This window comes from Anticarsia gemmatalis, chromosome 5 (assembly GCF_050436995.1).
Source record: "Anticarsia gemmatalis isolate Benzon Research Colony breed Stoneville strain chromosome 5, ilAntGemm2 primary, whole genome shotgun sequence".
NCBI classification, from domain to species: Eukaryota; Metazoa; Arthropoda; class Insecta; order Lepidoptera; family Erebidae; genus Anticarsia; species Anticarsia gemmatalis.
This window is the reverse complement of record NC_134749.1, coordinates 1,788,296-1,816,249: the sequence shown is the minus strand read 5'-3', so window position 1 is coordinate 1,816,249 and position 27,954 is coordinate 1,788,296. Positions and strand designations below refer to the sequence as shown.

The following is a 27,954-nucleotide window of genomic DNA, read 5'->3' as shown; positions in this document are numbered from 1 at the left end:
TGAGGAGGATTCAGAAAGGAGTTTTTAAGAAACCAGTTGAAAAATTGAAAAAAAAATAAAACAGTCAAATATTATTTCAACTTTATTAGTTCCTTAAAATTAACATTATTTTGTACTATTGTTAAATTGCATTAAAAGTACAAATTAAAACTAAATTATAATTAAATTAACTAAACTAAAAAACTAACCTAAAAAAACAACAAAAGATTCTTGGACAAAACAATCTGGCATACGTATACAATAAAAGAGCCTGCATTTAACAAACAAAGAGGAGGAAGGGCTTCTAACAAATCTATATTTCAAGGACCTGAAAAATTATTTCCATTTTTTCTTTTAAGAAACTATAACAGTATTAAGTTTCAAATATCTTTTGATGTTATCATCAAACGCTTCAATTCAAAATTAATTGACCTGCTTTTTATCCTTTTAAAATCTTCAGGGTTAGTACCTACATGTGCAGGCCCTCAAAATAACTACGTACTTAGGGCTTGATTCCCCATCACCAATTAATTTATTCAGATTGACATTGAACCCTTGTAACACTTCTTCTGACTTAGCGTCAGTTAACTTATCAGGCATATTTTCCTAGACACATTATCCGTCGGATAAGTAATTGACAACAATCCAAAAGCAGAAAAACTGGCTCTTATTATTTTTTCTTCCACAATAAGTGTTTCATCATCTGAATAAATTATAGCTACTAAGGAACACATAAGAGATAAATTATATGAGGCTTTTCATACACATCTAATTTCATTTTCTTAAATTATACCTACCCTTCTTTTGAAATAGTTTTGTGTGGTCCCGCGCTACTTGAAGCTGTCATCACAAGCGCACTGCTTTGTTCAAAGTATCAAATAGCATTAAAATTATACGTAGTCTTAAGATAAATATAGTCCCAATTTAGTATGTGGCCGGAGTAAGAGAAACTGTATTACATATTGACACTTATGAAGATAAGTTAAAAGCTCGTAATGAATTACAATGCGATGGAAATGTTATGTATAGAGAAGAACCTGGAACTAATGCTTAGAACACCATCATTGAAGTTTAGAAATAAATAAAAGAAGAATATAACAAAGCTAAATTATAACAAACTAACAAAATTAAACAAAGGAACTATGAAGACATCAATTTATATTAATCTAAATCAGTAAAGGCATAAAATAAACTGCTTGCTATTGCCAGTAATTCTTAATCATGGACGGCTGCTCATCGTCAAAATGAAACTGAAAGAAAGCTGAGCAAGGCAATAATGTCAGCTATTTACAAAGAATATCGATATACCACTTCCCAATAGTACTTAGTGTACGGAATATTTCCTTAAGAGATGCTTACGAGTAATCTAAGTACATATTTGACGAAAGCTTCTACTGCAGAATATTTAAGCCACCAGATCCCTATGTATGAAAGGTCTCAATACTAAACTAAAACTCTGTCATCTTCGAATAAGTGCACGATTATACTTCACGATATATTTACAGCAAATGCTTAACCTTAAATTCTACATTAACAATTGTGCGGTTGGCAATTTATTGTAAATTTAAAGCGTCTTCTCACTGGTACGATTTTTTTTTAAATTCATTAATTTTGCAATACGAACTACGATATGCTGTAATTTTAAACTCCACTTGAAAATTAACGGCTCTAACAAATGATAGCACCAAAATGGTCCTTTTAGATTTGAAAGAGTCCTAGTGAAGCGAATACTTAAGCGTACTTATCTAACTATCAAACTCCACAAATTCTTAGGCTTTAACAATACCAATGTCATCACATACATCAGTCTCAATAGAACCGCTAGCTGTAGTCTTCGAAGATGATGAATCATTTCTTTATTATACTGTCGAAGTCATACTCTGCGCCGTATGTTGCTTTTGGTGTACGTCTTGATAAGTAGTACTGTCCATCTTTGACGCAATCACCACATGCATTTCTATCATACGGGATCTGTTCTGTTATATTGGAAACACTTTTGCTATCATTCCCATGCACCCCGTTTTCTTTCTTTTGTTTGACTCCATTCTTGCAGACGCCGTTAGTGGTGGTGGTTTTAACACCATTATGTGCTTTCTCGTATTCCTCTTTAATTTCTTTCTCCACATTTCTCTTTTTGTAGCTCTTAGAATAGAAATTGAGGAATAGAAATAGGAAGATTGTGATGTTGGAGCAGATGAAGTAGGTGAAGCCAGACGCGTATTGACAGCGCGGTGAGAAGTGAGTCCAAGCGCAGTATGTTAGCATCAGGATAAACTGGATCTGAAAACAAAAGTTATTTAAATTCAATATTATTACAGATCAAAAGCTCAGAAGCCCGCTTTCAACTTCCCTCTGTGGTTCCCAAAAAGGCTTTAAATTTAATTTTGTACACCATCTAATGTTTCTTGTGTTACCCAAGGTTCGATTTTTCTTCACACTATAGAAACTTAAGTCTACAAATCGAAAAAGAAAAACCTTGTCTCTTTAGTAAATAAAGACCAAAATCACTTACCAATTGCAGCTTAGTAACATACTTCTTCCACCACAGATACTTCTGGAACCGTGGTCCTAAGCCTGAGAGCAGATAGTAAGAGTACATGACGACATGGACAATGGAGTTGAGGAGAGCCAGTACAGCGCCCTCTCCGCCGGCTGCGAACTTCAGGTAGCTCCAGGAGTAGAGGGCCATGATAACGTGGTGGTAGACGTGGAGGAAGGTCACCTGAAATTAAGCAAAGGGTCTTTTGTCAAACACTGGACCAGGGTTCATCAATAAAATATTATTAAATTGAAACACTTTAGTGGATGCGAATCAGGCAAACTAATAAGTATGTCTACCTGTGGAATGTTAATTTTTGTATTACTTTATTATTTCTTCAGCGTGGTGTCCTTTCAGTAAAGGGACTAAATAATTTAAGCATTTTATTATTTTTTTTGTAAATACCTGTTTATCTTTCTTTCTAAGCACGAAGAATACTGTGTCCAGGAGTTCAGTAAACTTTGCAAAGAAGTACCACCAACCAAGATCTAGCAGCTGGAAACAGAAAAAAATATTAAATTAAATTTTAGTTTTATCATCTAATTTAGTAATTGTTTCTGACCACATTTGTAGAGTTAATACGTCTAAATTTAAAAACATTTTATAATATAAAATATTTCTTACCAGCGGATTCTGCGTGTTTGACGGAAACCGGCAGCCAGCGTAAATAATCCCATCCCTAAAGAGATTCAGCCTGAACACCTGCAACGAGAAAAATACCACGTTAACATAAATAATATTAAAACGTTAAATCTAAAGAAACTGCTACTATGGCTCATGTTGGTCCATACAGTTGGTTACGACAAACAAATTTAAAGAAAGGCCACTTTCTTTTTAATACTCTCGTATAAGTCCTAGATTTGTTATGAACTTTAACAAACAGGTCAATGAACTGAGTGAACGTTTACCTACGTAGTTCAATGCTATTTTATAGCCATCAAATTAATCTACTGTCACCACGATAACTTTAAATGTTCATTCATTGCACTTCCGTGCATGCACATAATGGATAAAAAACCGTTTGATAAATCACGACAACTTAAGGACATTAAAATGGCTTATTTTTTAAGCTCGCTAAAACAGTGTGTTTTTCTCAGTAAGTGTTAATCTTGATGTTTGTATGAACGTTTCATCTCGTAAAATATTTATTTGTTTGACTGTTCTAAGTTAACTAGAGCAGTTTCTGAGAATACTATTTTAAGACAAGCTTGTTAATTATAGAACACCTTCTAGAATACTAACAATAGTAAGATCGCTAGAAATAACAACGCAAGGGAACCTACAACTTATAAATCCACTTATTTTGCCTGAAGAAATACTCAGAGCAAAACTCGTTCACACAAACATCAAGTAACTAGGTAACTAATTAATATTTTGATTCACACGCCACGAAACGCCACATCATGATTACACGAACTGATTACATAGTTTGAGGTTAATACCAATTAGTATAAGTAGTTTAGTGGACAGACGATCGGCCTATTTAGAATTTTATAATGTGAGAGTGTTGCCTTAGAAACTAACTTTTAGCTACTTTGATTAATTGGAATGGCTCTACATACGAGTACATCTACATTATATAACCGATCAAATATATGGAAAAGATCTTAGAACACGTCTTAGGTGGATATTCTAATGAAGTTCAAAGTTTCAATTTTATTTTTCCTGGGTCACGAAACTTATCATATTTTAGGGAAATATATCATTATATACTTTCGAGTCTTAATCAAGTTTAGATAAGTCTTTAAGCAAGAGGGAAGCATTTTCATTTTCAGTCGTTCTATGTAGAAACTGTCTCACGCCACTAATCCAATGGTTCGATATGACATTGCATAACTTAAGAATCGATCTAACTGTTCATAGAGAGTAGAGACACGCTATGTTAGATGCAATCTTGATAAATGCTAGACGAAATACTCCCAGTACCTCCGCAATTTCAGTCGCAATTGGGGTGGTTATTTCGCTCTCGTAAGTCGTTATAACGTGCTTACCACATCCTAAAATATTTCGCTTAAATCCGACGTAGCTTTTACTTCTTATCAAACATATCTTTAACTCCAATAACTAGTCTATTACTATTAACTTTTTTTTATTCTCTTGCCGGCACTTATAAGTGTTAATATTAGACCTAAATGAATAACTGAGTTTATAATTTTTTTTTTTATATTTGTTTGCAATTTGCGAGCATAAGGGCTGCAAAGTCAGTTAAAAGACACACCACTGATAAAAAGAGTAGTAAAAAACCTTTTAAACCATTTTCTGAAGACTACTTACTTTGAAACAAATCATGACAGCCAGGAACACTTGCGCGGCGTTATAGTACGCGATCAGTTTGTTCATCTGCAGCGGGGGCCGGTTCTTCATGATTCTAGGACCGATACGAATGAGGATCAGGTACGCCACCACCACGGATAATATCGGCATAGGACTGGACATCATGAACCATGAGTCTACCATGGCACCTGGAAAATTTATAGGAAGGAATTCATTATGTGAATATGTGCTTTAGTATGGTGGTTCTTAACAATTAAAGATATATAAATTTAACGCATTAATGTCACACTGCTGGGCAATGGTCTTTACCTGTAATGAGGGACCGGTAACGCCTCGAGACCACTACACTGGCCAATTGTGGGTTTAGCACTTAGTAGACCGAATTTTTTTTTTTTTGTATTAAATCTGGTCGTATTACGCCATAATGACATTATGCTATCACTGCGAGTGCTAAGTGTTTGCAAAGTGCGCAAAACTATTTTTTTACTATAATTAAATATCTGTTTTTCGATGAGAAGTAAAACGAATTAAACTATTTTTTTATTAATTATCATATGTACTTACCTTTACAATCAGAGCTTTGCGTAGTTTTTACAGAACATCATCATAGCAAAATGAAAAATGTAAAAAAAGAAAAAAAAATCTTACTTTTCCCCACTTTGAGGGAGTCCAGGTATCTGTCGACTTTCTCCAAGTAACTCATCTTTGCGTTGTTTTCTGAAAATAATAAATATAAAGAAAATTAAAACAAAACGCAAAACCTCTCAATGCAAATGAGATTTTTGACGTGTGACATAATATTTATTTTTAATTTTTACGACATTTTTTATTGTGCCAATGTTAACGAGTTCTTAAAAAAATATTTTTTTAATCATCCATGAAGGTTGCATTTTTCGAAAACTCGTTGCTAGTAACAAATTAGGTCATTAATAACAATCAAGAAACCTATGTGTTAGAAGCTTTTTTTTTACTTTTGTTATTTCTATACATACTTTCTAAATTGCATGTTTCCATCAAACATTATTATATTTGGTTAGGACCCTATAATCGTATAGATTATAATTCAGGCTAGGTACTTGGTTATAGTCTAAATCACAGAATGATACTTCCGTGGTCTAAATATTTATAATATAAATAATGTTTTTGGTTTTGATTAAAATATAATACTCTATAATGATTTATAAAAAGACGCTAATATAATTTTATAACTCCACTGAAATCAGTTCTACCTTATATAAAAGGTTTTATATTTATTCCCATTATGTAAATCTCGTTCGCTTTTCTTAGTACACTTTGAAATCGTATGAAGGATGTTCATTTCCCAAAGGTACCGTGGAAAGCCTTGTCATCTGCATTTGATGTATTCGATTTGAAAGAGTACTTTCACATAAATAACTGTTCATATTACATGACAACTTTAAACCGAAGGCAAAGAAATGGATATTTTCTAGTCACATTTTCAGCAGCTATTGAAAATGTGAATGTGTGAAAATTTAACACTAAAGTAAAAAAAATGAAAGTTTTCTAACGTCTGATACTGTAGCTACCAATATTGTTCAAATGTTAAAGTGAATGCATCTATTTTGCAGCGCTTTGTAAACTAAATTGTACTTTCAAACATAATCACTTTCACAAGAAACGGGGTCTGTCTTTTTTTTTCAGTTTCAGTGTAGTTTAAAAATTTTGCTTATTTTCATAGTCACGCCAATCTTTACTGCAGTAATGCTCATTTAGACAAATAAAGAGTGTATTTTGACTGTAAAAGTTTTACAATACCTAGGTACACTTGTGGATATTATAATGAGAAAGAAAATAATTTATGAGTTACATGTGCACTACACAAGTTTAATATTAATGATATATCAAATTTAAAAAACTGCATTTCGTCGTTTTGGTATATTCGTTTGTCGTTTCTTATGTACAATATACATGATAAAACATATCTAGCGATGTTTGACCAATCCGTTTAATGTTACGTATCAGTGGAACATTAATATTGGTTAGTAAAAGGGACGAAAGTGGTGCGGTTTCCTGCCACGTGCACAATCACACGGAAAACGTGGCACATTGAAAAGAGGGTGGGAATCCTGACATTTCATAACACTTTGAAGCTACTGGCTTTTATTTAGAGCTTGATAATATTAATATATCTTATGTATAAAATTTCCATGTGACAATGTTAGTTACCGTATTCCTCCGAAACGGCTTGACCAATTCTCATGAAATTTTGTGAGCATATTTAGTAGATCTGAGAATCGGTTAACATTTATTTTTCATTGGGTCAGCCAGTATAAACATAATTTCTATGAAACGAAAGCCAAACAATTTGTAGAACTAAAATTATGAGGAAGATATAGCACTGTACAAATCACTGTCGAGGAACCAACAAATTAGCTTTCATAATATATTTTGACGCCACGAAGATGAATTATCCCAATAAATAATGTCGATAAGTAAACTAATTTACAGAGCAGTATAAGTCATTTCTTTGGAAGTGGGAAAAACACAGACTATGAACGGTGGTCGGGTAAACAAAACCTAATTTTGCTATCTGCTGGGTAAAGTATTATTATGTGCAAAAGATGTACCTATAGTATATAAATAAACTGATTAACTAAATTATAACACAAATTCTCTGGTCTTTGCATACCTCTATGGGAAGAATATGGAAAGAAACACGCTGCGTGATTTTATGAATGTATGTATGGTAGCACAAAAAAATGCGTAACAATATAGTAATATTCTATTATTTTTTTTTTACTTCTAAATTTTAAGAGCTCGAGTCAGTTTCAAAGGCGATTTTCCAACTTAATATGTTCTAAAACATTGATATTGTTAGCAATATGTCATTCACACATGTTTAGACGTGTTAGGGCAGGTCACCAGCTAGTCTAGCCTACTAAGGCTTCAGTCTAGTCACGATAAGCCACGTTACATCACACTATTTGACCTAAATTACCTTTCTCTATCCTTGATCGAAATAATGGAATGAAAGAGAAATAGATCACGTTAGTGTTCGGTGAAGTTTAGGCTAGACCGCTAATAGAATTTATACTGTAATCCAGTATAGCCTTTTAACAGTATCTAATAAAAGAAGGCACCAATACTACAATGGGTTTGTTAAATGTTATTGGCAGCGATGGCATAAACCAAAGGATGAGGAATAAAAAGCCAGTTGACTCTACCACACCGTCACTGTGTGAGTGTAAATTGGTCACTTTGCATTCCGTAAGGAGCTGCTAAAATGACTAACGTATGCTGGGTTTCAAAATGTGATTTTTTATGGTATAATAGATATTATAATAACATACATATATTATTATTCTCTGTTCTACAATTATCAATAAACACAGTAATCGTAAGATAACTGGCAAAACTAGTATCCATTTGAATGCATAACACAATTTCGGTCGTGGCATATCGACGCCATTTCCAATTCTGAACGAATTACAATCATAAAAAGTTTCTCATCATTTTCAAGCAATCTTTGTTATGTAAAGTACAGTTTAACATATCGCAAAAGACCCCATTACCTGCACATTTTTCACACCTTTCCACCGAAAATGACAGGGGATATCTGATACGGATCAGTGATATACCGCTCGGTAGACCTTGACAATAGGAAGGTAACGGGTTAAAACCTTACGTTATCGCAACACATTAAGGAATCTAAGGACTTACTACGTGGAAAAGAAATTGTGTAATATATTAAAGGTGATAATTTCGTCATTTCGCTATTTTATTGTGATACGAGTAGGCAGGCTTGGATAGGCATGCTCTATATTATTGTGCTATAGTTCGACCGAAATTTAAGAATAGAATTGTGATAAGTAAGAAATTAAATTTAAACCAATTTCCATTTTCATTGGTTAGACTAAGGCCAATGTAAAGAAAATATTGGAAATAAGGTAGCACGTTCACGTAAGGTAATTTCGTAATCGTTCATAGTTGAGTATGTATCTTTGTAACGAAGAATATCTAGTTTTATGAGTTATCACCTGTTTAAACCGATTATTAAAAACAATTCAGTGAATACAACATTATTGTACACTAATACAAGATAATAAGATAATACATTTAACATTAATTAAAATGTTGAATCACCGTTCAACATTGTAACGTACCAAACACTTGATCTAAATTTGTTCCCTAATCCATTTCTATATAAAAAGCAACATTACTAAAATTAAGTATTTTTTTCCGCTAACACCTACACAAATCTTAAAACTTTACGTAAGTATGTTTATATTGTATAGTCAATAAACTGAACGAATTCGGCCATGACTTCTAGTTAAAATCATAACGGTATTCTTAGACAGCGAAGAACAATCGTCAAAAATGTACGACCCGTCCATATTTGTAACGACACATCAATCAACAAACCGTCTTCAATACAAGAGTTTTTATGTCAACTCCAGTCTTATCCATGCAGTGTCACGAATATAAAGCCATAAACTTTTTGTTCTCATTCAGAACCGGTATTCGTTTTCCAACAAACGACACGGTAACTCTCAGGGGCGATAGAGTGTTCATGATCATTGATGCATCTCGACACGGTGCTTCCGTGACATCGATTTCATTTGATGCATAGATATTTGCATTAATATTTAATGTCATCTTTATTTGTTGTACCGTAAGGGTGTTATTCGTCTGTCTTGCATTGTTGTTATAAGGTAATTCTGAAGTGTTTTTTGTTGCAATGTGAACTATTGTAGGTTAATTCCCTTTAGGTCTTTCTCATCGTCCTACATTTATGTGTGTCAACGTCCTCGTTAGTGTACGTATTCAGGCATAGCGTTGGTGTATAGAGACTTACAATCACGCAAGTGTCTGAATGTACAGGTTGCTTTAGAATTCGCAGCCATAAAATATGACACTTTCTGATTATATGGTTTTGCAAATTGTATTTTAAATGAATCGCGTATGTTTGTCCACCTGCTAAATGGCACGATGGAATTGTTTTATTAATTTAACGATTTATCTATAGTAATTTGAATAGTAGTTATATTTTACTATTTAATACTTGCAGAGGTCTATAACTATACGAGACGCATCTGACGCATGCATAAATTTGCGTATCTAGTGCACCTTTTGACTAAGTATTACTTATTCTGTTTTACATTTGACATCTCACAAACATCGTTTTCTCATGGAAAAGTTTACCCTGCATAATGCTGTACTTAAATTTCACCCAAAGTGCCGTAAGAAAACGATAAACTAAAAAACAATGCTATAAACTTCAAAGCGGCAGATTTTATTCTCAGTCACAGCCTAGGCATAAGTACTTAATATATAGAAATCAGGAGTAGGTCGACGGTGGACAGGTAGTTGACCAGTTACTTGGTGAAGTGATGATTGAACCGACACTACGATGACATGAAAGGGCTATAACGAGTGGCGTTTGACGCATCGATTGAGGATATTTAGATAGGCTTTCTTCTATATTATATTATAATGTTTGTGGCATTATTTCTGTGTTAGACTGCTTGTTCAATTGACGTTCACGCGCTTTAGGCTTGCGAAAGAGCTGATAGGATGAACTCAAATAAGATGAAGTGACAGCAAATTTAAGAAAATAAATGTGAAAATTCCACCTGAGAAGCTTAGAAGCAGTAACTGGATTGTGTCCAAAGCAAAGACCACGCAGGCTATAAGCAAAATAAGTTAGACATGATACGAAACGTTTTAATTGAAAGAGCTTTTAGATGTAATCATTCATCATTAACTTCTTTAAAAATATGAATAGTTGATGCTACAAATAAAACTACAGCACATATTTAATAATTTGGCTATAAGCTAACGAAATACGATAACCAATCCTTCTTACAATTCTCAAAAACATAACAGCACAGAAATTCTGAAATAAACGAAAATGATATCAAACGCGAAGAAAGGCAATACATTTAAGTTGTCCATCACCTGACAGCGAACAATTAATAATGCTCGACCGCAGTGACCTATAGAATCACCCTGACCGTTCCCTTACCACCTTTGTCTATAACGTAATAGCTTTTGCCCGTGACTTTGTTCAAAGCGTGGTGGATATCTTGATTGTTAGCACCAATCTAGATTTGAAAGCAATCATTCACAATTAAACATTTAAGTACCAAAGCTTTTCAATGGGCGCTAAAAATAAAAATGTATTTCAAAGATCGATATACAAATTTTACTTTTTTGGCTTTTTGAGACATCTTCATTTACCTACTTAAAACTTTCGTCATATAACCAGAACCTAAAAATAAACATTGTATTAGTTCATCTATACCAAACATTTTACAAACCTGGTTAATAAACACACTCCCCACATTTTCACTTTCACATTTCAATCAATTAGTGTGATAAAACATCATCTAAGTAATATAGGCGTATATTGATTCCATTACTCTACCATCAACTGCCTATAAATAGCTACACGTTTTATAATTGTAGGCACAATAATAACAATTTCTTATGGAAACGTAGCAAGCCCTGAAATTATTTAAAGGTTAGGCTTTGTTAAGGCGTTTGATTGGTATTTGATTGAACGAGCTTTTGAAGTCATGACTTTTCATAATAATTATGTTATTATATAGACGCATTTGTAGTGGTTATAAGTTATTCAACACGTGAAGGTGAGCGTCGAGTAATTGCTTGGAATTGCTCGGTGAAATTGATGCAAAATAATTGAATCAAAAGCAATTTAGTTTAAACTTACTTGCAGGCATCAATGTCTATAAAACAGATGTATTTTTATGAACAAAATATGGGTTAGATAATTAAGAATCTGAAATTTTATAAATTTTATAAAGTTGGCAGCAAGCATGTTTTAAAATGTGTCTGATTCCTTTATGAAAATTGTTGCAAATCTTGCAATTTCCTATTACTCCTTTGATTATTATGTCCTAAATGTTACCTTCTTTAAAATAATCTCATCAAATAATTATTTTCTAACAACACAAATTTCCGTCATTCCATTTAATGGTGGGTTTATAGAGTACATATAAAGCAGCATTTGCGTCTAAAACATAACTCTTGTTTTGTCTTCAAGGTATAAATCTCAAACCACTTCAATATATGTCGCCAGTTAGCCCGTCCCGACCAATTGAATACTAACCCTCGCTGAGTTCACATAACAACGTACAAATTACTTACCCATTAACTCGTCAAGCTATAGGTACCCCCTTTTAAATTTTGATTTCATTGGGGGGAATCCCGAAGGTTGGAACCATTCCAACGTGCTTTAGAAACCTCATTATGCATTCAGTATTTTAGAAAAGAAACGTAATGTTAGCAGAATATTTCAGTACGGTTGCTTCTTATTAACATTTTTACGAGGTAAGTTTTACATTATTTTGTAGTATTTTGCAAAATTGTTTTTGAAAATGAAAACTCGTTTGAAAGTGATCAGAGAATTTTTGTTGCAATGCCTTTGGGTTACATTTTTCTATATAATTTTCACATTTGTTTTCAGATGCTGTAGTTTCATGTGTATTGTAGAAACCTGAAGGTTATAAGGTGAAATTAAACTGTTAATTTTTGATACTCAAAACACAGAATTCTAGAAAATTTAGTTAATTAAAAAAAATTAAACACTTTTTGCCGCTGAATGGATTTTTTACAAATTAATATAATATGCACACTTCTACATATTTCAGGGTTGAAGAAAATCTGAAGAATTCGTAAAAAATCAGCCGTCCGCTCTATAATATTTTACATTAAGGTTTTATCATTTAGTTGGATGGCACATGTCCGTCAAAATGATTGAGGTTCATGTCACAGTGTGAATTACTAACTAGAAAACTTTTTGACCCACTGCCCTCATTCCAGATTATGTATTCTGGATTGGTTCACCTAGTTTCAAAAATACGAGCGAATACATTTTAAAGCTTTGTCTCGCTTTAGATATTTACGTATTTCGTTTGGTCACGGATTGAAGGTATTTTATTTGAACGTGTAAATTTTGTTTAGAATGTAACTACAAAAACATCTTGATCTTTGGTATCATTTTTAGTTAGGTTTGCTCGAATATTTTTGACAACTAACGAAATCGGAAGTGTGACAAAACAGCACTTAAAGACTTTATATCTTTGTTTCTTTTTTATCAACTAAAGCTGGAAACACGTTCCAGAGTATTTGAGCATGGTAAGACCCAAACGTGATATTGATTAGAAACATATTAAAATCGAACCAACATTATGTATGTAGGTCATAATTTGAATAGAACACTTGATCTTATAACATGTTTATACGAAATTTGCGTGTCCGTCAACCATAAGAACGTACTCAAAGCTGAAGTCTTAGCGAAAAATAGAGGAAAGTATATAGAACCATGCAAATCTTTGACAGAAATAGGTAAAGTTGGACATAAAGTTGAAGAAAATGTTTCCTTTGATCTAGTTTCTAGATACATGAGAGTTGAAAACAAAGATAAAAGATACTATGAGTGCAGACTAAGAATAATGCTTTGTATTGCTGTAAAGCCCTTCTCCCATTACGATACGCCCGCGCGCCTCTAGTCTCGGAGACTAGTCGCCACGAAGTATCTCACATACATTTGTATGGAGACTCTCACATTACGATACTGGTAGTCTCCATACAAATTTATGTGAGATACTTCGTGGCGACTAGTCTCCGAGACTAGAGTCGCGCGGGCGTATCGTAATGGGAGAAGGGCTTAAGTCCAACAATAGTTAAAAATTTTGAATTGAGTTGATATTTGCCGCGTGTGGTGGGTTCGAATCCCACCCGGGACAAATCTTTGTGTGATGAGCACGAGTATTTGTTCTGAGCTTGGATGTCAATTTATCTATATAATTATGTATTTAGAAGTATATAAGTACGTTTATCAGTTATTTGGTTACCATAGTACAAGCTCTGTTTAGTTTGGAATCAAATAACTGTGAGTGAGTTGTCCAATGATATTTATTTATTTATTTTATTTATTTGTAAAAATCAGGCAAATAATCGAAAATAGAAAAAAAAGAAGACCATAGTAGTATATAAGACTCTCGCAAAGAAGTAAGATTATGTAAGTAAAGACAAAGTATCGGCGAAAATAAAGATAATTTACAGGTTTCTTCACAAACATTCTGATTCCTAAAATTTATGTAACGGCAATATCCTGAAAGACATGACCTAGTTACAAACTAGCTTAATAAAATTGTTTGCTCCAACTTTTATGTAACAGGAACCGAAAAGCTATTATAGACAGACATTTTGAATTTGCTGGATTATCATTTCTGGTCAACCGCAACAATGAACGACTTTGGCTAAGCTATCATGATCATTATTAGTATCACAGCGGTCGTACATTTGGTATTGTCTTTCGATATTTAAGGCATATATTTGTGCCTATTCGATAATGTATAAACATAAATTTGCAATAACATGGTTAAAAAATGTTCAATTCTTTTTTTGCGACTAAAAGTAGAAATAATTGTTTTAACAACAGGAACGATCATAATTATGCCAAAAATAAGTGTGATTAAAATACTTATTATCCAGTTTCTGGGTTTAGATTTAAGATTCAGTAACTAGTCACTGGATTATTCACAGTTTTTAAGTCTTCACTTACAATTGTTTATCTTCATCGTAATGATAATTGCATTGCTCATCATTATCTCACTAAACAATTTACATTAGCCCGACACCATAACACTATTATCGCTTTATTATTCCCAAACATTAACATAGCAAATTCATAATTTGTTCGTGAAACGCAACGATAAATATTCATTACAAAATTTATGACAGGTAAAATATTTGCTTTGGATTTATTAGCAGGCGTTTCGTGTATAAAATAAAGTTGTCTGTTTTGTTTTATACGCTACAATAAAAGTAAGTTGTTGAATAATTTAATAACTGTTCATTAAACGCTACACAATTATAATACATATTCGTTTCCAGGTCACTTGCTTTAATTGATGTTTGGAGAAAAGGGAATCTTGTTGTTGGGCTGTTAGTGAGCCTTTTATTTCATATGGTGTTTGCTTTCTGTTTCCTTTTCTTTTGAGCTGTGAAGTAGACATCTTTAAATTTGGGATTCTATCTAGTTATGTTTATTCTTTTGATTAAGTCCTTAATTCTTAAGGACTTTTTAATGCTTGCTTACCGAGGTATATTGTTTCATTTGTTCTACTTCTGATTCATATCCTATTTCTCTTGTTCTTTCGCTACCAATGTTATGTAAAACTATTCATTACAATATTTGCTAGCCCCATCATTTTGTTTTTTTTTGACAACTTGCTATTTTTGGGAAAAATCCAGAATATCCTGGAACCCCTATTCTTAGACAAAGTTCCACAACGACCAAATGCTTCACAATTCACATAATATTAGATACAATTGTTTCTGCCGACACCCACGGGGTGTAATGTCATAGTCCATTAACTGCCAAGATCACAGCTATGCGTCTAAATTACTAGATTGGTCCTGATAAACGAGACTATTATCTGAGAGCATTCTTCTCGTTTGTTTCCTTGGTTCGAAGTGTTAAATCTCTTTTCCTGAGTCACTGTAGTTTGTTGAACTTTGTTTAAACAAGCCTGATCTTGATCGGGATCTAGGTACATACAGGTCTTTCTTGCTACAATTAAGCAGTTGTTCTTCAATCTCGTCAATGTACAAAGTTTTGACTGATGTTTTTATGTCTCGGGCTGCTATAAGTAAAATAGTGTTGTATATAGACAGTACTATTTCATTACACGGTTTTTAGTGAGTGTGATATGTTTGAACGTTAATAACGGAAGAAGGGCTTGTAGGAATGGTTTCTAACACAATAGATACAACAATAATTATAGCAATATATTTGTGGAAACAACAACAACAAGAGGATCATTCTACACTTTTTGTTGTCCGTACGTCAGAGATTATAGATGTCTAGATTCAACATATTTTCATTACCTACAATAACAGCAGGCGCCGCATAATATGCATTCACTTTAATTAAAATAACATAATCATACCACCACTGTAAAGCATTTTTCAGTCATTTTAATATTGTATTTGTGTGTGTCGGGCCTATAATCATCTATTTTCTTATTTAGATTATTCACCCTACTTAAAACACATTGACCAACTTAACCTCTAACAAAGTTCAAGCTTCAATGCAATTACGGCTTAAATAAAACATTGGTACGTCTCTGCAAGTCTACGTTCCGCATTGCGCCACTCAGCTAAGGTGTGTGGACTCAGCCGACCTCATTGCAACTAAACTATATTATATTCTTCATTGTGTATTAATGTATTACAATTATGCGTTTTTCTATTTGCAATGATTGTGCTTTTTTTGATGCGGGTTTTTTAGAAAGAAGAAAAAGGAATGTGATTTTGAAATATTAAGTATTACTGGACCTGGTTGATATTGCTATGCCAAACTCGGAGCTCGATTGTTATGCAATATTTATTTCCACGATCATAATGTTATTTCAGTTTAGTTACATAAATTAATTATGACAGGTTTTTACACTTATTGACTGTTTAATATATCCTGCATGCTGTTTATTTGTGAAAACCGCATGAAAACCAGATCAGTAATTATTGAAATTGTCTCGAACAGGCAGAAGTGGCGAAGGATTTTGTTTTATAACCTGTACAAATGGTGCTCAGAGTTTGCTCGAGACGTGTCCGAAGTTAACTACTAATATAAAGAAGGACACTTTCTCAAGTCTTTGGACCTTTCATAAATAGGTTTGACCGTTTAAGATTTTTCTATCATTTGAAATTATATTTTTAGGACTTTTAGCCTTTGTAACTATAAGATGGATAGTCTTAAATTCGGATGGTATTTTTTTTTAAATTGGCAATGTTATTCTTCGGATTAAGTTATCAATAACTTTTGATATGTTATGTTAAAAATAATTATATTATTTTCTGTAGTTATAAAATTCCTTATAAAATACACTTGTATATTCCTCCTTGCACTTATACCGACGACCCCATATTACTAATTCAAAGGGATTGAAGACTAATAATTCTGTTGTTAGCTATTTGATATCTATAATTTAAACTGTCACCTGTCAATCAATGAACTGTTGAGTTAAATTACTCGCTGAAATGAGAAGCATTAAAGTGCATTCGTTTCAAAAGCACTTCTTTACTTTCTTTATCGCATGGTTAGCGGTCTACCTAGTGTCAAAGTTGTTTAAGCCGCCCGAAGGCCTTTGACGTGGCTTAAAGACTGTTATCGTAGTAGATAACAACCGGGACCGACTTTTTCAGCCCAGTTCAAATACCACTATGCGGTCACCCACCCCTTCCACACATAATTACTGAATAGATGTTGATGAAATTTGACACACCGACAGATTTAACATTGGAATATCACATTGAATGTTTTTTTCACTGGAATATATTTTAACACGACCGAAGTCGTGAGCACAAGATAGTGCAAAATTAACACTTACCTAAATGGTATGAATTTTCATCAAATATGTTTTAGCATTTGAATTGTGATAGCGTAACAAAACATACGAAAGATGGCTCCATAATAATATTCTTCTATTATTATAAATGTGAAAGTTTGTGAGAAAGTATGTATGGATCTATATACTACTGATCCGATTGCGATGAAATTTAGTATACAGGTAGCTGAAGACCCAGGCTAACACATAGGCTACGGGAGGGTTTTCACGCGGACAAAGTCGCGCGCGCATCTAGTATTATAATATTTGCCAAAATATATGCGACAAAAACAATACAATTTCTTTTGTGGACAAATGTTCGTATTCAGTAACATTGTTTGTTTGATTACATTACTAATGTTTGAATGTTTGCATAGAACGACCTTCGCAGTACTAATGGGCACCATTAACTTAGGGCTAGCTGAAACAACGCTTTGGCATACGTAATATACCGTAATAGAAGGTATGTTTGAATATGATAATAATATCTTATTTATTTATCTAACACTAGATGTGTGGATGTGAATGAGGCAAGGGAAGTTTGTTATAATCGTACCAGATGGCGTTCTTAGGTCTCTGCCTACCCCTATGGAAAAAAACGTGATTTTATGCATGAGTATGTATTAGTTATTTAAGTGTTTAGAGTAATGATTTTTTTTATGTAGAGCTTCTTTTGTAACTTAAGATTAGGGCCTGGTTCCACCACTTTAAAATATTTAACAGATAACTTGTAAGATGGAATTTTGTCAATTGTCTTTGGATACATTTTCCGTCATTTTATTTAGCGGATTCGCAGACATATTTGACGTTTGAATGTAAACTATCAAACTTACATTTTTTTTTGCATAAGCTCACTGGTTTTCAAAATGTTTTTACACTGTACTTGGACATCTTATGGCAAGTTCGTCCCGTAAGCAAAATCTCTTAAAACTTTATTAGGCGTTTTTACTAAGTAATAATAATTGACCTGTGACTCAAACATTGTCTTGATTAATCATAGATTTACGTAAAATACACGAGATGAAAGCTTCGTGGGTTTTGCTGCCATGTCTACATAAGGGACAGACCGATGACGCATGATTATAAATATTAACTGTAAAAACTAAAGTGTAGCTACTTATAGTTTTAACCACTAGACTAATCAACATAAGTAACGCTTAAAAGTAAATTGTAACAAGCATGTTTTTGATTCATCAAATGCAACAAGTTACATAACACACGGCTTCTAAATATATAACTACACATACTAACAAATACCAGTAACTCATACGTTTATACCAATTATGCATACAAAACGTTTCTGTTGAACATAATCTATACTATCTATACTAATATTATAAAGCTGAAGAGTTTGTTTGTTTGTTTGAACGCGCTAATCTCAGGAACTACTGGTTCGATTTGAAAAATTCTTCCAGTGTTAGATAGCCCATTTATCAGCAGAGTACGAGTAAAAAATGTTACAAAAACGGGGAAAATTTTGACGCATTCTCTCTTATGTTGCAAGCGAAGTTGCGCGGGTCAGCTAGTATTTAATAACAGTATGATTTGAACTCGCGACCCGTTATTGATTTTAGTCAACACCTTTTGCTGAAGGACGATTATGTTTTCAGAGTAAGCTTTCGTTCTGTTTTTAATATTGCGATATTGTTTCTTTGAAAAACTCTGTGGTGTTTTGCTTTGTATGTTGAAACCTATTATTTAGGAAATATAAAAGTGTTGACCAATACAATATTACTGCTAAAAACTACTTGATTTTGCCTGGATCTTCAGATGTCTCCGTACTTAATTTTATCTAAAATTTTTTAGCAGTTTGTATACCTATACGATTTAACAGACACATTTAAAATGCACGGTTTGAGCTTTTAATTGTGTTACGTGTAAGTTACCATTGCGTTCAGATTTGCGTTTATTTGTGAGCTTGATTTCAACAAGAACAAGATACAATGATCTATGTTTTAACAATCACTGCGACAAAAGATTTATATTAGAGCGAGACTACTTTTTAGAATAAATAAAGTTATCATATCAGCGTAATATATTAGGGTACTAAAAACTATTCCCATCAGAATGTCCCATAATTTTGATGAACCAATAGTGACGTAATCATAACATCGGTATTTTTTATTCTAGACTAACGTAGTTTCCGAGTTGTCGCGCCACTGCGTCGACGTCAACACTAATCGAATTCTGAACCGAGCGGAACTTGTACTTCGTGAAATTGGCTTCCTAAACTATTTTACGTCTGAAAGTTGTTAGAAAATTTTTCGTTGGAACTAGTTTGCTAATAGGCGAAATTATTGGACGAGAAATTGGGAACACTGATAACATAATGTCGCTACACAAAATCTTGCTTTTTAACTGAAATAATTTATATTTTGGAAAACATAACAGGATACTACAAGCCGCTAGATAGTTCTTATCTTTCAAAAATACAGATTATTGAGTGCTGAAGCTAAGTGTTTTTCAAAATGTACTAGTTCAGTTAGTAATTCAAAAATTAAGTCTATATTAGTATTTTAAAAACATTATAATTCAGCTCTACAAAGAGGCTCTACGATTAGAGAATTTCGTAAGACAATTAATACCGAAAGTATAAATATTGTCTTAGGAAATAGGATATTGTAAGGTTCGCACATGGCGATCTTTGATTTTTCCCTGTCCCTATAGAAAAAGGCGTAATATTATATATGTATTTATTGATACCAAACTTCCGGTGCAAAATACGGCCACGGTCATATTCCAAACAAAACTATACTCATACAATTGCACTCCACAAACTGTTATTCTAATTTCCTGAGTCACAACTGTGACTTAGCATTTCCAATAATAATTCGAGCCTATTCAAGCGTTTCCCTGCAACATTAGTTTATTCGATATAAACAATAGAATCGTGTTTTCGGGTCATCTAATTAGTATTTCAATCATTCAATGCAGATGGGGTTATGAAATGTTTTATATAACGTAATTGTGGCAGGTTAATGACATTATTTCGTTAGTATGGTAATCGATTTGTAAAAGTAGGAACTAGAGGTATTACGTATTTTACTAATTTTCTTTTTGAAATAAACGAGCTGTCTGATTTTGATTGGGATTACGGTTGAAATTTATTTACAGGCTGAAAAAGCCTTCACTTTATTTGTTCTAAGCTCTTGATTTTTGTTTTGTCTTTTCCTTTATTTCCGCCTACCCCTATAAGAAGAAGACGTGATTTTATCTATGTATGTATATAATATATTTATGTATGTGTGCATCAAAGTCAAATATTCTTTATTTCATAAACTTTAACAAGTATTTGAAATCGTCAAAATATTTTTTGGTTTTTGAAAAAGCCGTTTTGGAAAAGCTGTTGTTCGTGAGAATAAACGGCAAGAAACTCACGGCATCATAAAAAAAAATACGAACAAACTATCAAAAAAAACAGCAATCAATGCAATGCAAAAGAATTTCCTATTTTATAGAAGAGCCTGTATTGTTCTTAAAAATATTTCAAATGTTTAAATTCAAATCATACAATAACCAAAATTAATAGTTACTAAATATGATTAAAATCAAAATTATATTTTGTTTTACCAATCGGACTGTAAGCCAAGACACTGTATACTATAACAATTCTGCAGCTAGATTACCTTAGCAATAATCCTGTAACTCATCAATTAACCTCTGAACTAATCTAGTATATTGTGTAATGTAATCTGCTACATCGAACAAGATCATTGTTATATCGCTTATTAATTAAAAGCACAATACTAATTGCAATCAGGAAGCGCCTTGTAAAAAAATATGCAGCTAATTACTGCAGAATTAACATACTTGTGAATAACCATACACAAACTTTGAACACATAATTATTATACTTATCCCTTAAAATATGAAAGGTTGCCTTTGAAAGAAAAGTTTATATAACAAGCACCACTTGGGATTGTTTAAAAAGCAAAACATTTTCCGCTTTGAAAAACTCTCGATCAAACTTGAATTTACTGCGGAAATATTTTATTGATTTGTGCTAGTTGAAGTGTTATAGAAATATACTTTTAAAACTATAGTTAATATTTTGACTGACACAAATAATTATTTGCAAGTTTTATTAATATTAAGATTTTTGAAAAAATTTAAGAATCTAGTGGTTATCGGATTTTCTACTGATAATGTTTCATTGACATCGTGAGACTTAGACATGGCTGTGCCGTGGTTATAGACGCAACACTGATTCCAGGATATTTATTGACAAAGTGTCCTTAAGTTTGAGGACACAAATCTGATTAGTTAATATCGCAAGTAAAAATCGCAAACATCTCACTGAATCCGACCTATAGTTTCAAAATCAATACCCAAATAAGTAAAACTGAACGAAGGAAGCCGTAAAAGTATATATTTCAATAATTCGTCGGTAAGCCAGCCAGTATAATACGGTTTCAATATCAGGCCCGCAGATTTATGTAACAGATACTTTGTACCCGCTACGATTTATATCTAAGTATACAGACGGTAAATCCTCTTTACGTATCGACATTTATAGGAGCGACCCTAAGAAGTGCTTTTAGACGCGTTGTACATGGAATAAAGCGCAGAATAATTAAAACCGTGTGTTTAGTTTAGTTGTATAATATACAAGTGTCATAACATAGTTAAAGAATTAAATCATCATCAGAAATAAATTGTTTCCCTGAAAGCTAAACCATTAGATAGACATAGATCAGATAAAACTCTTATCGTTATAATTATATAACTTGAAAGTTAACAAAATATTTTAAAATAATCAAAATACCTACGTAAACGTTTGTTCAAAAATATTCTAGTAAGTTTCAAAATACCATGATACTACAAAGTCAAAGTTGGAATTCCAACAAAGTTGGTTCGAAAACGAAAATCGGGAAAGCCGATTCAAAAATAAAAAGAATGCGGCTAGTCTTTTGGTCATGTTTCCCATTGACAGCGATATATACCAATTGTACGACGCGACCCCCAGTGGATTTTTTTACGTATATAGCATTTTTTCCGTTTTATTTTTAACAAATAAATAATATTAATGAATACTATTTATTAGTTACATAATAATGTATGAAATATCTATACTAATATTATAAAGCTGAAGAGTTTGTTTGTTTGTTTGAACTCGCTACTAAACTACAGGTCCGATTTGAACAATTCTTTCAGTGTTAGATAGCCCATTTATCTTGGATGGCTATAGGTTATATATCATCACGCTACGACCAATAGCAGAGTACCAGTAATAAGTGTTACAAAAACAGGGAAAATTATGACCCATTCTTTTTTGTGTGAAGCAAGCGAGTCAGCTAGTTAGAAATAAATAAAATTAAATGGAAGTTTCGTCCAATAATAAGTTTCACTAAAAAAGCTAAGTCTAATCTTATTTTCAGAAATAAAACTTTTCAGTTTTATCTGAAAACCTTTCAGTTTTAGTACATTGTGAGCGGTCAGTGGCCGTATTGAATTTTATTGAGGGCGAGAGAGAAGTGCCTGTGTTTTGTACGTGTTTTATGATTTCATCAATTGTGAGTGCTTATTGCGAACCCTTACTACGCAATTTCGTTACGATTAGGACCCGACATTTTAAACTCATATTCTAAGTAACAAATTTCGTGAATTGTAGAATTTTGTAATTAAATTAACAACAAATATTATTTTATTAACTATCTTAAGCTTTTATCTGTTCTGATATAACATTATATTTTCTAATTACTTAATTTGTAATTTCTTTACAAAAAAGAATATTTTTTAATTGACGAAAAATAAATTTATATCTAGGTAGGTATGTATTAAAATATCACTGATGAAATTATTTCACGATTATTGTAGCAAAGGACAGTTTTGTTAACGGAAAATTAGATATCGAACACTAAACTATTTAAAATTCTGAAAATATTGACACTGGTGATATAATTACCTAAACCGTGTCTTAGTAAATAATTAAAACAAGCGACAATAATTAATATCTAAGACGACGTAGCTACTTAAATGTCAAACTTTGTTGTCATAAGTTTGAACCCAAACTTTGGAAGCCGATTGCCGACGCTGAAGCTTGATGTTACCAGTAATATTATATTTGCCTATAATTTGCTAAAATCAAGAAAAGCTTCTTAACTATATTTTCATAACAGCGCAAGATTGTATTTTTCGACACAACTTACTTTACAAACGTCTTTACTTTAGTTGCATACAAAATATGTAGTTAAGTAGCGCAATTTTCTACTACTATTTACAATCGAAAACAAGCTACCTATCGATGGATTTTGTGTCAATATAGAATTAGCGTCTCTAGCGAGCGCGTTAGGAACTCTTTTTGTTGTAGATTTCAAATGTCAAACTCTCGATACTCGATAGAACCGACTGTAGGAAACTGTGCTACAGGTTATATTTTAAGTGTAACAGATAGCAGAGTAAGGTTAAGGTCCATTGTTATTAAAAATAATTTTATTTAAATTGAGTAAATAAAATAATTATCAGTATATATTTGCAAAAATTGGTCAAAAGTGTTCTTGACTGAAACAGAAAACCTAAGAACCAAGTAGAACTATTTTGACAAGATAGTAATGACAAAAATGGCCTTCATCGATAATATAGAAATAATGTGTCCAATTTCGATACACCTAATGGTAATTTAATACCGATATATTTAAACAGTTCCATTTCTAGAACTTGTGGTAAAAGGCTACGGTATAATCAGCTTTACTGTCTTTGAGGTATAGTCGTTCAAAAAAACAGCCAATGTGTAAGGCCTTTGAAACCTAACTTTTGTATTATTATTTATATAAAAAATGCTAAAGTTTTGATGTATGGATGATTGAAGTATTTCTTTTGCAATTGCCAAATCTGTACCTATGTAATAAAATATTGCATGCTAATGATACTTTTCTCCACGTCTAGCAGTAGTTTTTCGCAGCTACCCTTTAAAAGTATAAAGTTCTCATTATCCTCAGGATCATGTATAAGTATCATTAGTCTTTAAACTATATTAAACAATAATTAAAGACCTAAGTTCGAATAAATTAAAAAGGATGCTCAATATAGGTACTCTCTGTTTACCCCCGGTTTTTTTGATCTCTACCCATCCCTACAGATTGATTAGGCGTGATTTTTTTATATGTGTATGTCTTACTGTATTTCAAACAATTACAAACAAAACACCTAAGTAAATCCAAGAATAACTACATCAATTTATAAGTGTCAATATTTTATCAATCCAACGTTTGAAGTTTCCATAACAATCTCAATAATTACATGTAATTTCAGTAAAACTACTGAAAGTTGCTACTGTAAATAGCCACGTAATAGACCTTCCCTTACTGACGTAGTTAAACAGAAATAGATTATCTATTTATATAATATATCATTATTACAAGATCGATTGTTCTAACAAAAGTTTGAAACATATCACACCTGGTGTTTCTTACACGGAAGAATATTTATGTGGTGGTATTTTTGTATTGTTGGTTATTATACATACATAATATTACGCCCGTTATATTCAAAGGTGAGGTGTTGACTGTTGTGAAGGTGGAATGAGATAGGAGGCAGAGACCAGAGAAATCCCAATTTGTTTTATTTTTAAAGTAACGATATTTCTGGAAAAGAATGTGATTTTATGTATGTATGAAATTGAGAGTATACCTATAAATTTTTCATACAACTCTGCCTCTACCTTTGGGTATAACAGTCGTGATATTTTGTATGTAGATTTTTACTTTTTAACTTTTTTTAGGTTCAACAAAAATGTCGCTATTTTATTTTAATACAATAAATATGCGCTAAAAGTAAGTAACATATATTATATATAAAGAAAAAAGGTTAGAAAGATGTTTTTTCTTTGCTTTTCTCTGTGATAAGAGTTAAAATTTGGTTCAATAATTACAAAACAGATTTTATTCAGATAACACAGGGTATTATCAAAACATGCTGATCCCTCAAAGTATCGTAGAAATATTACGACAGAAAAATCCATTTATACGCGGACAGAGTCACGGGCTACAGCTAGTTTATTAAAGTCAAAAACCTCTTGAAAGAATCTGACTAAAAGCTCTAATCAGTCATTGGTTACAAGCATTGATTAGACGAAAGGTCGTGAGTTCAAATCGTTAATTTTATTGCGACCCGCACTAGATTTTAATCAAGATTTTCTTTCATTTTTCCACAAAATCGTTACAAAGACAAAACATGTCTCTAAAACTATTTAAATCCAATAAAAAAACAGCGTAAGAAATAAATGAAAATTACAATACAAAGGCAACATTATGTCACTACGCAAAAATAACTAAAGCATTTTATATAATAACGTGACAACTGTGTAACACAATTTTCTCAAATAACACATAAGTATATAAATATTCTACTAAACATATAAGAGGATAATACTACAATTTTCATATTATAAAGATCGCGAAAATTGTCATGATAATTTTCATACAAAACGTTCTCATTTTCCACACGCTAGGGTTCTAGCCAACACATTATATACTAATAATACTAACGAGATAACACCACACAAAAGAAAGAAAAATAATTCACAATCCTCCTGAATTTCACGAAAAGTAATTTTCTTGTAAATTCTAAATTACATCGTAAATAACTGAAATTCATAACTTTAACGAGAAAAGTTTTTATCGAGCTTTTCCAGACAACCTTTATTAAATCGTAAATATAATTTAACTGAAAACTAATATCTGATAGATTTTTTAACACAAATAAAATAATGAATTACTAGATTTTCTTTTATGAAAACTCTATTTTCAATTTAAAAACACTTAAATAGATTAACTGGCTAATCCAATTCGAAATCAAACACATTTAAAAAAAACAAAACACAATCCCAACTAGAAAAATCACGTAACATTCCTTTTAACAAAAAAATAAATAATAAAAATCCAAATTCAAAAACTCACCACTGAAATACGTTCGGAACAGTAGACGTCACGAACTCTAGTTAAACTAAACTGAAGTTAACCCAGACCGTGCGGTTAGGTCGAGGCTTTAGTCAGCACTGCGGCGTATCGACCGGTCGGCACATGAAATAAGCGCATAGCACGCGAGGTAGCAGACATAAGTAGTTACCCTAAGATATTGTGTCGTCCTACTTCACTTGCGTTTTCATTGTTACCTGGGCTAATTCAATATACGATTCAAATGACAAACGACTCCATCTTGTCTTGTGAAAGAAGGGAATAAATACGCTAATTACATTCAAATTACGTGTTTCATTCAAACGTGAATCAAAAAAGTTTTTGAAATCTACATTTCAAAATGGCCCATTTAAAAACTAGTTAAATTATAAAATGATCGATTATTTCCTAAATTTTCATTAAAAATGAACGAACAGTAAAAAAAAATATATTATCATACCATTTAATATTTGAACACAGGTACAGGCGATCAAATCGTTTTTCAGGCTCAAATTAAATACGAACGAGAAATCTCAAAATATGAATATTAAAACCTCATGAAAAAAGATCTTTGAAATTCACCGAAGCGAGCACCAAACCCGTAGCACAGCCGCGCCGCGATCAGACTGACTGAAAATACAGGAACCAATATCTATATTTTATAATTACTTAAATTGAATTTATATACAGGTTGTTAAAAGAACGGCAGTTTTAGAAATACGGTATGTTCACTTTTAAAATATTCGATTTGTAGGCATGATATAACGTACCGCAGAGAACCATCACGGGGTGATACCATATAAGTTAATATTGTACAAAGCGCAAGCTTATTTAGAGCGGAAATATTCGTGCCAATTTTGTTTGATACTGTTGAATTATGTTCGGTTGTCGCTGTTCGTTTTTAATAGAATTCAAAGTGTTGCATCAAAAGTGATCCAATCTGATGAATATGTAGATATGTATTTGAATATTCGAGTGCTGTTATTAGGTATCTCTGTGGCTTGGTTTGCCAACTCATTTTCTTCTTATATTTTGTTAAGATTTATCCGCAACAAATACCTTTGACAGTTTACTATAATGTATTAAAAAACATGCAATTTGTATTTCTTTTTATATTAGATCACCATCGGTGGATTAGAGATTACTGTCAATGTTATGTCATATATTTGAATACCTGTTGATCGGATTAATTGGACAATTTTGGCTCCGTAACAAAAAGTAAAATAACCAATAAGACAAAGACGCTACCGCAAAAGCGCTGCGCCTGAATAACCGAAAACAGTTCGTTACTTCACTACGGAATAGAAAAACTTCAGTAGCAAACTGTTTATAGTGATTCGGCGTTCGTTTGCATGCTCACTTTTTTACGCCCAAGTTTGAAGCTTAGCTCTTACATGTTTTCTGTAAAAGTATATGCCACCAAAAACATTCTGTATAAACCTCAAGTCTCGCAGCTCAGTCTTTCTGGCGTAAAAAGTAGTGAGATCTATATAATACCAAGTCGATTAATCTATTTCGTCTCTACTTAAAGGACCTTCTGTCTTAAGTTATTACATAAGTTATTATCATGTCAATATTAAAAATATTTTACGTTTAAAACAAATAGACCGACCTGGCCATCGCATGATTTGTATGTATTACACTACACAGCACGACGAGAAGTTAATGCTCCTGAAATTTTAATGGCGAATTTGTGTTTTTATGCGATGACCAAGTCGATCTATTTGTTTTAAACGTTAAATATTTTTAATATTGACATGATAATAACTTATGTAATAACTTAAGACAGAAGGTCCTTTAAGTAGAGACGAAATAGATTAATCGACTTGGTATTATATAGATCTCACTACTTTTTACGCCAGAAAGACTGAGCTGCGAGACTTGAGGT

The 27,954-nt window shown here is 32.4% G+C and overlaps 1 protein-coding gene across 1 annotated transcript; it reads right to left on the bottom strand.

Moving 5' to 3' along the window:
- Nucleotides 1-69: 69 nt before the first annotated feature.
- LOC142972769 (very long chain fatty acid elongase 7-like) lies at nt 70-26,209 on the bottom strand. Its single transcript, XM_076114048.1, has 7 exons — nt 26,070-26,209; nt 5,441-5,509; nt 4,793-4,980; nt 3,143-3,220; nt 2,924-3,013; nt 2,492-2,701; nt 70-2,259 (listed from the first exon to the last, which is right to left on the bottom strand). The coding sequence occupies exons 2-7, from the start codon at nt 5,493-5,495 to the stop codon at nt 1,828-1,830; spliced, it is 1,053 nt and encodes a 350-aa protein (XP_075970163.1). The 5' UTR covers nt 5,496-5,509; nt 26,070-26,209; the 3' UTR covers nt 70-1,827.
- Between the last annotated feature and the right edge of the window lie 1,745 nt (nt 26,210-27,954).